The sequence below is a fragment of the Pelophylax lessonae genome, assembly GCF_965119305.1.
Source record: "Pelophylax lessonae genome assembly, chromosome: 2".
NCBI lineage: Eukaryota > Metazoa > Chordata > Amphibia > Anura > Ranidae > Pelophylax > Pelophylax lessonae.
Genome location: NC_138769.1, coordinates 696566284 through 696578890, shown reverse-complemented (window position 1 = coordinate 696578890; position 12607 = coordinate 696566284). Strand labels below are relative to the sequence as shown.

General features: G+C 42.6%; 1 protein-coding gene across 1 annotated transcript in view; it reads right to left on the bottom strand.

Moving 5' to 3' along the window:
• The window catches only part of CCDC81 (coiled-coil domain containing 81), a 136994-nt gene that overhangs the window by 81406 nt on the left and 42981 nt on the right, over positions 1–12607 (bottom strand). Inside the window, exons 4-5 of the mRNA XM_082246822.1 lie at positions 9785–9941; positions 5843–6099 (exon numbers count right to left, since the gene is read on the bottom strand). Coding sequence (XP_082102948.1) covers positions 5843–6099; positions 9785–9941 — 414 coding nt within the window. The remainder of the gene's footprint in view (positions 1–5842; positions 6100–9784; positions 9942–12607) is intronic.

Here is a 12607-nt window from a genome sequence, read left to right as displayed (position 1 = left end):
TATGAAGCAGAAACCTCCACACATGTAGGACCAGCCAACGTTGGAAGTGATTTATTCTTCTAAAGCAATTACACTTTTGCAAACTGGTTCTGACTAGTATTCCAATGTTTCTCTTCTCCCTGAGTTTTTCTCCAACACCCCGCTAAGGTGCCCTCAATGCTGATATAGAGGGGCAGGGAAGGGTCAAACAAGAATGCTATGCAGGCAACTGACATCCTCCTTTTCAACTGGTGATGCCATTGGTCATTAGTGGCTAGAAGGTTGTAGTGGTTCACAATGGCCTTGTTTAACTAAAAGGCAGGCTTTATCAACACGCCGGCTTGTATACAATTTTTGGGCATTTTGCCAAGGCACCCCTGAAGAAACCTCAAGGCACCCTGGTTGAAAAAGGCTGGCCTAGAGAATGACAATCAGTACAGTATGTGTCAGCTAAAAATCAATAGACAAAGACCACACATGATCAAAAACACGAAAATAACCCGTTAAAGCCTGGCTGCCATTGTTTTTGTTTTGCACTATCCGATACATAGCTATGCAACCAGGAAGCTTTTCCAGAATCATACGGGGAAAAAAAAAAATCATACGTTTAGTACGCATTGTTGAATTTGATATTAGTCATGTTGATGTTTGCATATCATATCATTTACCACTTAATAAAACCATGGTTCGACCACATCTGGAGTATTCTGTCCAGTTCTGGTCGCCAGTCCTCAGAAGGGATGTGTTGGAGCTGGAGAGAGTCCAGAGGAGAGCAACTACACTGATTATGGGATTGGAGGACCTTAATTATGAAGAGCGCTTACAGGCGCTTGATTTATTCTCCCTGGAAAGGAGACGCCTGAGAGGGGACATGATAGCAATATACAAGTACCTCAACGGTGATCTCAGCATAGAAAAAAAACTATTCAGTTGTAACGAATGCATGAGGACACGAGGCCATACAATGTGATTAGAGGAGAAGCGATTTAACCTCAGGCTACACAAGGGTTTTTTTTTACTGTAAGGGCTACAAGATTGTGGAAACCTCTACCACAAATGGTGGTAACTGCGGGGAGTATGGCTACTTTTAAAAGACTCTTGGACGTACATTTCAAGGATCAAAACATTCAGGGGTATGTGAGATGATTACGTCCACACACACCTACACAGGTGGAACTGGATAGACTATTGTCTTTATTCAACCTCAACTTCTATGTAAAACTATGAAATATCTCTTCCCAAAAGCCAGCCCATTATTTGCATCAGGCAAGCTGTGTACAGTACCCTGCCAGCCCCTGCCACCAGCATTGATTTGCCTGCACTGCGTAGAGAAACACAAAGACCCAGTCATGGTGCCTCTGGGTCTAACAAAAGGGTATAGAATGACAGGAAAATTTTATTTAGGCTGGGTTCACACTAGTGAGAATTGGATGTGTGTTTACCCGCATCAGATTCACATGACAGGAGAGTGTGCTCGGCTCTCAATGGAGCCAGTTCACACATCTCCGGGGTGGCTGCGGAGCGGATTGCACAGGGGTTCTTTGCAACTTTGGCTCAATTTCAGGTCCAAATTCAGGTAAAAATTTGGGCCTGATTCATCCCTGAAATGGAGAACAGGGATGCACCGGACACCTGCTGTATTAGGTGTGAACCTTAAACATTTCATTAGCATGTTGATCATGGAACAGGGAAAGCAAAATATGATCAGATTAAACTTCAGCTTGTGTGTTAATTTATTTTTGGCTTTTAATTTTGGATATAGTGTGAAAAAGGTGGACCCTTTTAAAAACTGTATTGCTGTCATTTAGTCATAGTCTTTTGACTAAAATACCATTTTACTTTTAGTCGTATTTTAACCATCTGAATTGTTTTAGTTTTAGTCGTATTTTAGTAGACTAAAATCACATGGGTTTAATTAAATTGTAATGCGTTATTTAAGCATATCTCTAGAACTGCCAAACTCATTATATACTCAATCGAATAACGTTGTTATTTATGGTATTAAGGTTTCAACATGCACTACAGACACAGATTTAAGGCCCATACACAGGGCCTGAAAATCGTATGAAAAATACAGCTTTCAAAGCGATCGTATGACGATCTGATTGTTAGTACAGAGCTTTCGAGAGCCGATCACGATAGTTCATCCGATATTATTTGATTGGACAAGCATGAAAATGTTTCTCATACGATACCAGATCAAACGATTTCTGACACGTTGTTTACAAGTTAAAATCTGTATTGTTAGCTAGAAAATTACATAGAACCCCCAAACATTATATATATTTTTTTAGCAAAGACTCTGGAAAATAAAATGGCGGTCGTTGCAATATTTTTTGTCACGCGGTATTTGTGTCTTTCAAACGTAATTTTTTTGTAAAAAATAAATTTCACTGCATTTAAAAAAAAATTAAACAGTAAAGTTAGCCCATTGTTTTTGTATATTGTGAAAGATGATGTCACACAGAGTAAATAGATACCCAACATGTTACGGTTTAAAATTGGGCACACCTGCCTAATGGCGACAAAATACGTTATATAAAAAACTCCATAGGCGCCACTTTAAAAAATGTTAACGGTTACCAGTTTAGAGTTACAAAGCAGCTCTTTTTTTTAGAATTATTTCTCTCCCTCTTGTGGTGATTGCAGGGATACCTCACATGTTTGGTTTGAACACCGCTTTCATTTGCGGACGCGACTTCCATATACGTTTTCTTTCGTGCGCGAGCTCACAGCGATGGGGGCGCTTTAAAAAACATTTTTTCCTATTTATTTTATTAAATTTTTTAGTTTTAGCACAGTTTAAAAAAAAAAAAATGTATCACTTTTATTGCTGTAAACATCTCTTGTGACAGTAATAGGCAGTGACTGCTACTCTTGGAAGAATCGGGGGTCTAAAAGACCCCAGACCCCTCCACTGCACTTCAATGTGTTCAAATCCCCAGACCCCTCCACTGCACTTCAATGTGTTCGAAATCTGCATTTTTGAATGCTAAAAGTTTTTTAAATTTGGCGCCTTTGGCCGCAGAATAACCCGGCTGTGATGTCATCACGTCGCTTCCGGGTTACTACATCAGAGACCTACACAAAGCCGGATTCGGCTTTGATCGGGACTCCAACCAGCCGGCGGACGTGACGGCTGGTTGCTCGGGTCTCCCGGTGGGATGGGAGAACCGGGCAGAGCTGTGAAAGGTGGCGGGTGTCCCCTCCCGTTCACTGGGAGAACGGCCGAGCCGCATCAGCTGTTATCACCTGAAAGCCGACCGCTGGCTCTAAAAAATGATACTGGGATGAGGCCTCTAGCTGCAGGCATCACCCCGGTACAACCGCTTCTCTGAGCTGACGTAGGGCTGCATCGATTAGCGGGAAGTGGTTAATCAGTACAGTTGTTGTTTAAAAATACAATACAAATACACTACAACACATTACATCACTTCCGAATTTTTATTCTGTTGTGCGAGAATTTTCGTAACTTCATTCGTCCGATAATCTCATCATGTGTACAGCCATTAGCCGTTGTGATAAAAAAAAAAAACGTCTTTAAAAATAAAACCAAGTTTCATAAACAAACAAAAATATTGCTTTTTTAACTGCCTGCCGACCGCCGCAAGTAGATATACTGCGGCGGTCAGCCCCTCACAGGCAAAGTGACGTAAATAAACGTCACTAGCCTGTGAGGCACTGGGGAGCGAGCGCGCGCCGCCGGCGGCGCGCTCCCGCTCCCGCGCGGTCACGGACCCCCCGCGCGTGTGACCGGCGGACCCGATGTCCGCTGGTCACTCTGCGATCGTCGGGGGAGAGGGAGAAAGGCAGGCAGCTTGTGTAAACAAGCTGCCTGTCATTCTCCCCTGTGTAGAAACACTGATCATACGGTTCTACTATGTAGGACCGTTGATCAGTGTTTCTACAGCTCAAGCCACAGCCAATCACAGTTAGAATCACGCCCCTAGGGACATACACAGCCCCTCCCTCTCAAATAAAGTTAACCCCTTCACTGCCAGTGTAATTTTACAGTAACAGTGCATATGTATAGCACTGATTACTGTAGAAATGTCACTGGTAACCCCAAAAGTGTCAAAAATGTCAGTCAAGGGTCCGATCTGTCCGCCGCAATGTCGCAGTACCGCAAAAAAAAAAATCGCAGATCGCCGCCATTACGCGTTAAAAAAAAACAACAAAAATCTTTCCCTTTGTTAGTAAACGCGATAACTTTTGCGCAAACTAATCAAAATACGCTTTTTGCGATTTTTTTTACCAAACATATGTAGCATAAAACAAATTGGCCGAAAATGTTAAAAAATTTTGATTTTTACTTTTTTTTGGGGGGGAATTTCATATAAAAAAAATGTGAAAAATATTGCTATTTTTGCAAAATTGACACTCTTTTTTTGTTTATAGCGCATGATCAAAAAATCGCACAGGTGTTCAAATACCACCAAAAGAAAGCTCTGTTTGTGGAAAAAAAAGGACGTCAAATTCGTTTAGGTACAGCGTCGCACGACTGCGCAATTGTCCGTTAAAGTCACGCAGTGCCGAATCACAAAATACCCCCTGGTCTTTTAGCAGCCAAATCCTCCGGGGCTTAAGTGGTTAACAAACAGAAGTGCAACTTTAAAATATAAAAAAACCTTTAAACTCTATTGTCTGTAATTTCATTGTACATAAAACCTGAATATATTACCAACATTAAATATCAAGAAAAAAAATAATATGAAAAGCCCTTTTCTTATTTTTTCTTTTTCTTTCAGCAGCTAAGTAGATTCCCCTCTGCTTATTCTTATGTGGCAATGCAGTGTTAATTTTGATGTCAAATTTTGATTTAGCTTTAGTCATAGCCTTTCGCTAAAATAGCATTTTAGTTTTAGTCATATTTTAGTCAACTAAGATAGTGTTCATTTAATTGACAAAAATATTTTTGTCTAAAATTAACACTGTTCGAACACAGCAAAAGCATTGATTAATTTTTTTTCGGAGATCAGCAAGTTTATGGCCTTATGCACAATGGATGTTTTTACAGCGGCTGTTTTTGGCGTCAGACATTTTTTTCTGCAGCCAGTAGACTCCCCAGCATGTTATTCTATGTGTCCTTGAACACATGGGCTGTTATCAGCAGTTTTTGGCAGGGGCGTTTTCTGGCTGGAAAAAAACCCCAGATCTAGTGGGTTTTAGGAGGTGTTTTTCAGCTGTAAAAACGCTCTAACTCTGATAAAAGCTGAAAAAAGCTGAAAAAACGCCAAAAAAACGCTGAAAAACTTGGCTATTTGGTGTTTATCAACGTTTTCGAGCCATAAGCCTTTGTGGGAGTATGATTAAGCACAAGATGTATGTGTGAAACGCGTCTACGAGACTTCATGTTGGTGTCTTTGGTGTCATCACTTGCAACATTTTGGAATTGAAGGTATTTGAAACTTATTGGAATCCCTGGATGTGAGGCTATTTCTTTTTCTACAAGTGTTCCCATGGAGGCGGGCCGGGGTCAGCACTCTATGGGATATCCCATCTCCTGGCAATTACTACACACTATACACCTGGAGCAGCGTTTTCCTTTCTTCAGTTTGTGGGAGTATAGTTTTGTTATAAAAAAGAAAAACCTAAAAAACGCTACAGCTAAAAAAAGCTAAAAACAGCTGTAAAACACTACTGCAAAAAGCTGAAAAACTCCTTCTACAGCTACAGCTTTCAACTGACGTTTTGATAATGTCCAGTGTCCATGAGGCCTTACTGTAATGTTGTCTGGGAACCCCAAATAACATTTGGGAACTCCATTAAACTGATGCCTAAAAATCTTGATATTGCTCAAATGTAATGCTGGACTCCAACTGAAAACCATAGGCACCAGACGAATATAACAAGATAGACTTACATTACACAGAGATTTCACCAGAGAGCCAGTTCCATCCATGCTATTTACAAAGTCTTTGTAAAATTTCATCTTGGCTTTCTGGTTGCGGATGATAAGGGAACCAATGCCTTTAAAGCTGAACTCGACATTTTGTTTGGTAGCAACAGAGCGAGAGAAAACACCGAGTGTCTCCCTCACACAGCCCTCTATAGTGTCTCTGTTGTAGGAGCAAGAGAAAGACATGGCGATGAAGTTCAAAGGAACGACCGGGACATCACCTGAGAACACAAGAGTATAGAGACAAATACTGTGAACATTCACTGTTTAGAAAACAATGCTTGTTGGTGTAACATTCACCTACAAATCAATTTAGAATTGGGATGTACAGTATCTCACAAAAGTGAGTACACCCCTCATATTTTTGTAAATATTTTATTCTATCTTTTTGTGTGACAACACTGAAGAAATGACACTTTGCTACAATGTAAAGTAGTGAGACAACAGCTATGCAGACCAATTTGATGCAGTGTGCGGCGTATGGTCTGAGCACTGACAGGCTGACTCTCCACCCCTTCAACCTCTGCAGCAATGCTGGCAGCACTCATATATCTCCCAAAGACAACCTCTGGATATGAAGCTGAGCATGTGCACTCAACCTCTTTGGTCGACCATGGCGAGGCATGTTTTGAGTGGCACCTGTCCTGTTCACCTCCCTGGCGGTATGATTATGTCAGAAATTATGTACCAAAAGCGGTACAATTCTTTGCATGGAAATTTGGTGTTATGTATTATAGGCCTACAATTCTTAGTAATTACTGACTTAAACCTGACCAAAACAAGACTCTAGTAGACATCCCAGATGTGATAAATTTGAAACACAAATGCATGAATTATAATCTAATCAATAATATAATTTTATTATATAATATAATATATATATATATATATATATATATATATATATATATATATATATATAAAGGAGGTAATACAATGTAATCTGAAATTATACATAATACATTTATATAATTTCAGATTACATTGTATCACCTCCTTTTTATGTGTGTGTGTTTTGTGCAAGTTTTGAATTTCCCTCCTAGTTCTGCTCCCATGCACCATTGCTGCTGCAGGGAACGGAACCAGGAAGTCATCAGACCGACGGACGATCAGCGGGGATCTCGGCGGCGATCACAGCAATGGGAGATCATCGCTGGATCGCCGGGAGAAGGTAAGGAACCCCCGCTGCAGGCTCTGCACATCTACCCCGAGCGTGACTCGGGGATACCGATAGTAGCATGGAAAAACCACCCCGAGTCACGCTCGGGGATACCGCTAAGGGAGTTAAATCACTGTATGGTCTTGGCCACTGTGCTGCAGCTCAGTTTCAGGGTCTTGGCAATTTTCTTATAGCCTAGGCCAGTGATGGCGAACCTTGGCACCCCAGATGTTTTGGAACTACATTTCCCATGATACTCAACTATACTGCAGAGTGTATGAGCATCATGGGAATTGTAGTTCCAAAACATCTGGGGTGCCAAGGTTCACCATCACTGGCCTAGGCCATCTTTATGTAGAGCAACAATTCTTTTTTTTTCAGATCCTCACAGAGTTCTTTGCCATGAGGTGCCATGTTGATCTTCCAGTGACCAATATGAGAGAGTGAGATCGATAACACCAAATGTAACACACCTGCTCCCCATTCACACCTGAGATCTTGTAACACTAACGAGTCACATGACACCGGGGAGGGAAAATGGCTAATTGGGCCCAAATTGGACATGGTCACTTAGGGGTGTACTCACTTTTGTTGCCAGCGGTTTATACATTAATGGCTGTGTGTTGAGTTATTTTGAGGGGACAGCAAATTTACACTTATACAAGCTGTACACTCACTACTGTACATTGTAGCAAAGTGTCATTTCTTCAGAATTGTCACATGAAAAGATATAAAATATTTACAAAAATGTGAGGGGTGTACTCACTTTTGTGAGATACTGTATTTAAAGCTGAACTCTAGGAAACCTAAAAACTCATCCTTGCAGTGGGGTCATGCTTGCAATGCAAGGGTCAGCTGCTTGCTTCTGTTTAGGAGATTTGGAAAAGCAGATTTACTTACCTGATCCTCATCTTCCGCAGGTTTCTCCATGCTGCTAGATGGGCCAGTGCAGCCAGTGGTGTATTTTGGTTTTGTGCTGCCCTAGGCCCCCCCTGCCCCCCCCAATCTAAATTTGTCCCACCCTAGCCAATGTAAAATTGCGCACGCCTGTTCAACGGCCGCAAACAACGTACATTTTACTATCCATAGGCAAAGCTTTAAAAGCCTTTACAGGTTACCACTAGATTTGTTAGATTTACAGAGGAGGTCTGGTGCTAGAATTACTGCCCATGATCTGCCATTCACCTGACATGTGTGGGATGATCGCTGTTTGCATGCGTGTGGGACTGACACGTGCACTCGCCTTTGCATTCGAACATGGGAGGACGGGGCACTTTCATTTTTTTTGCTTAAGTATTAATTAATTATTATTTTTTTTTTTTTTTACACTGTTACTTTATTTTTATCACTTTTAATGCTGTAACATTTGCAATTGGCAGTGACAGGTACTTTTTATGGAGAGTTTTGCGATGCCAGGCAAATGCCCTGTTTGCCTCATGGTAGATATGCCCCTGATTGCAGCCTCTTATCTCCCATGCTCTGGCAGTCTAAGATTCTCTGATGCTGGTCCACACGCCAGGTCCCGCAGCCACCATCTTCTCCCCTGACGTCATCAGGATCCCGACAGTCTTTTCTGGAATCAGGCAGCTGGCCCCCGATAACACGAACAGCTCCACCCTCCAGCCTCTCTGTATCTCAGTTCCTGAAGCCTTTTGAGATATGTGGGGGGGACATGGGCGTCCGCAGAACTTTTTTCAGGGGGGGGGGGGGGGGGCATCATTTTAAGGTCACCCATGCTCTGCCCGTTTTCAATGTCAGAAAGGGGAGGGGCTTAGTCATTATACTTATTTTGAGCATTTATTTTTAAAGAGCAAACAGTAGCATTTATTTTTAAAGCATTTGTTAACCTAAAAAAAAAAAAAAGACCCTGTTCCCTTAAAGCATGGTATACACAGAATGCTTTGCTGTGTAATTTGGCCCCTTCTATCACCTAAAATACCTGGCTGATCCTGCCTGGTTATGTCCTCCCCTCTGTAAACTGACCACGGTAACCATGGCTGCTGAGCCCTGACACTGTGGTCAGTTTACGTGCCTCCGTCATCCGCAGCCCTCCTGTCCTCCTCTGTCCTCTTTCCCCCCTCCCTCCCTGTCTGTCTGCTCCTGTGTCAGTGCCCCCCCTCTCCTCCTGCTGCTGTAGATTCATTTAAAGTTTCATATCCTGTCTACAGTCTGTTTAATAATCCTGTGTGCCCCTGTGTCTGTGTTTTATGAAAAATAAGCCATTCTTTACAAAATTTCAGAGCGCCACTCGCCGCTTACGTGACCCGCTGCCTCTCTCCTCCTCCCCTCTTGATTGACATCAGTGAGGAATTCTCGGCCCCGCTCGCTGCAGGCAGCTATCAGACGGGGAGAGGAGAGAGCAGACGGGTCACGTGAGCGGCGCTGGGCCCTCTGAAAACTGGTAAAGAACTACTTATTTTTTTAAAACACATACACTGACACACAGGATTATTAAACAGACCAGACAGGCTGGTATAAAGTGGCTTAACAACCACTTGAAAGGGGAAGTTGAAATTCCAGGGGCATTCCCCCCCCCCCCTGCCCCTACCTGCGGACGTCCATGGGTGGGGATATCCCAGGGGACTACGGGAGCATAGACACGTCATTCTCATCTAGGCGAGAATGGTGGCAGGGCTGAATTAAAATGTAAATAATCAATAATAAAAAAAAATATTAAGGTTTTAAAATTGTGCAGAGCGGAGCATGTAAGGCCAAATATTGTACATATTTTCATATAAATCCCTTACTGGTTGTGAATATTTTATTGTACTTCAGTCCATGAATCTGTGCAAATTTCTCAGACAAAAGAAATACTGGACGTTGAACCAGGATGAACTTGTTGTTGCCAACATCTAATTTGTGTCTTGATAGAGTAAAAGTTCCCAGTCCAGGAATCTGCACCCCCTGAAATATAATCAGAAATCGGAAAAAAAGAACATTATTTCTTAAGGCACCTCTCAGGCTTCAGGCAGTCTAATGCTGGATGCTCAGGTTAGAGCCAGATTGTACAATCTACTTTGGATTTGTCAACAGCAATAAAATGTAAGGAACAACCAGAATGAATGAAATGAAATGTACTGCTTTGGGAGGCCATTGTAAAACATAGTGGTTATTAATACATTTTGCAACATTTTTTGCCAGCTTAGCGCTGACCATACACCTTGCAATCTGACTTTTCAGATTCAGTTGTTGGAAGTAGATTGTACAATCCTATTGAAATGTGCATGGCCAGGTTAACCCCTTCCTGTCCACACTCTGTATATAAACATCCCTCAGCACAATACCCTGTGCTGAGGATACATTTAATAATGTTATCCCTTTGACAGTTAGCAGCCGACACTTCGAGCAACTTCTAGCTGTCAATCCAGGCTGTCAGTAATTAGAAACCAGTCTGAGTAGGTCCCAATCATGTGATCAATATGAAGCTAGGACACAGTGAATACATATAGGCAATCTGACTTGCTCGGACTGTCCCTGGGTGTTCTTGTATGAGGCATGGTTTCCTGCTGCCAATAGAGGGTGACATTACAGTACTTTAAAGTGAAACTTCACACAAAAGGGGAAGTTCTGCCTTTCAGCCTCTACCGCTTTTGGACACTTTGTGGAGTTGCAGCGGGTACCTGATTTTGACAGGTACCCTTCCCTCTTTGCCCGCAGCCTTCTGGGACACATCACGGGTCCCAGAAGGCGGTGGGACCATTCACAAATGCACAGTGGGAGACCGGCTGTGAAACCACAAGGAATCACAGCAAGCTTACCTTAGTAAAAATGCCGGTTCTGGAAAGAACGGGCCCAGGTAAGGACAGCGCTGGATCCCTGGTCAGGTAAGTTTCCTGTAATTAAAAGTCAGCAGCAACAGTATTTTTTATTTTTTGTGGGCCTGAAGATCCTCTTTAAAGGAAATCCTAACTAAGAGAAACATGTAGGCTGCCATTTCTGGCCCCCCCCCTCTGAAAATACATGTTGTCTGGCTGTACTCTGAACAAGTATGCAGTTTATTACCCTAAACAAGTATGCAGCCAGTGAATTCATGAATTATTATTCTTATTAATGCAACTGGATCTGCCGAATATATATTTAATTAGTTGGCACTGTAGCCTGAAGATGGCAGTGGGCATCTGCAGCCTGGAAGCTGACCTCCAGCCCTGCTCTGTACCAGCTACACCCCTCTCCAGTGCCACCATTATAGCGCGTACACAGATGTGTGGATAGGCTCTGCCTGATCTTTGGGTCCTGGCAGAGCCCCCAGCACATCTGCGTATGTGCAGGTGATTTATCACACATTTGCAAAGATGGCAAAGTCTCCTGGTTTCCCAAATATGTTTGCACATGCTTGGAAAACCAATCTGCATTTAATCACTATGTCATACTGGACATAGTGATCACATGATCAGGAACCACTGTGATTGGTAAAGAGAAACAAAGAAAGGGTGCACCAACCTAGCGCATTATCCTCATTAATAGGCTTTATTCATGCAACATATAAAATGGCTACTCACAAACACAGGTGAAATAAGATCATATCAAGCTCAGTTGCTCCAGTATCAGGAGTAGTCCATAAGTTAGTCCATAATCCGATGAGATGACGGCTGACGTGTTTCGAGGCTCAGCCTCTTCCTCAGAGCCACTCTAATTCTAAGGATTCTAAGCGCAGGATTCTAAGCGCAGAAGAAGGGTGGTATCACCTTATTGTTTTGGAGCAGCACTGTGATTGGTGCCTGATCATCAGTGGAGATGGAATCTGCCAGTAGTAGCCGTATTTGAGAGTCAGCAGCCATGCAAAGTGTCAGCTGCTGACTCTAAAAGGGGGGAGTGTAACGCTCCTGCGTTTTATGTATGATGTGGATTTTCAGCTGCAGAAATATTCCACTTCAGTAGTCATGTAGAGAAACGCTGAGACACCAATCCCAACTCCCAAAGACTCATCATGTGTGGATGATCTCAATTCAGCAAGTAAATACACACACTCAATAAGATGTTTCCTAGAGTGACTTATGTATATAGTAACACAGTGATGATAGGCTGAAGAGACAGGTTGGGTAGAGATGGTAGATGACAGACACTTGAAAGGAAATGTTCTTGAAAGTAAGATAGTAGCAGATGGGATGCAGATAGGTTTAGCAATCATGTATGGTAGCAGATGACAGAGTAGCAGGTGGACATACAGGAGAGATCAACCCAGTGCAAGAACAGGTGGTAGTAGGCTCAAGAGCTAGCAATCTTAGATAATGCAGATGTAGTAATAGTCCTTAGTATGCAGAGCTAGATAGTGTAAGCTTTAGTATGAAGGTTATAGAGGTTTCCCCTGTGGGGTACTTATCACTAGTAGCAATGTAGCAGAGGAGAGGTTCGGCAAGAGCGGATGATCCGGTAGCGGGATACAGGGATCAGCGCAGCGTGGTTCCGACAGCGAGGTATGCTTGCAAGCATGAGAGCTTCAAGACAGGTTAGCATCAAGGCACAAAGCAGTTTGAACGAACACATGTGAGTGAGAGCCGGCGATCTAAATAGCCGTCCAGTCCGGCGCTCAGTGATGACAGCATCAGTCTTAAAGGTGTATGCGCACCTTA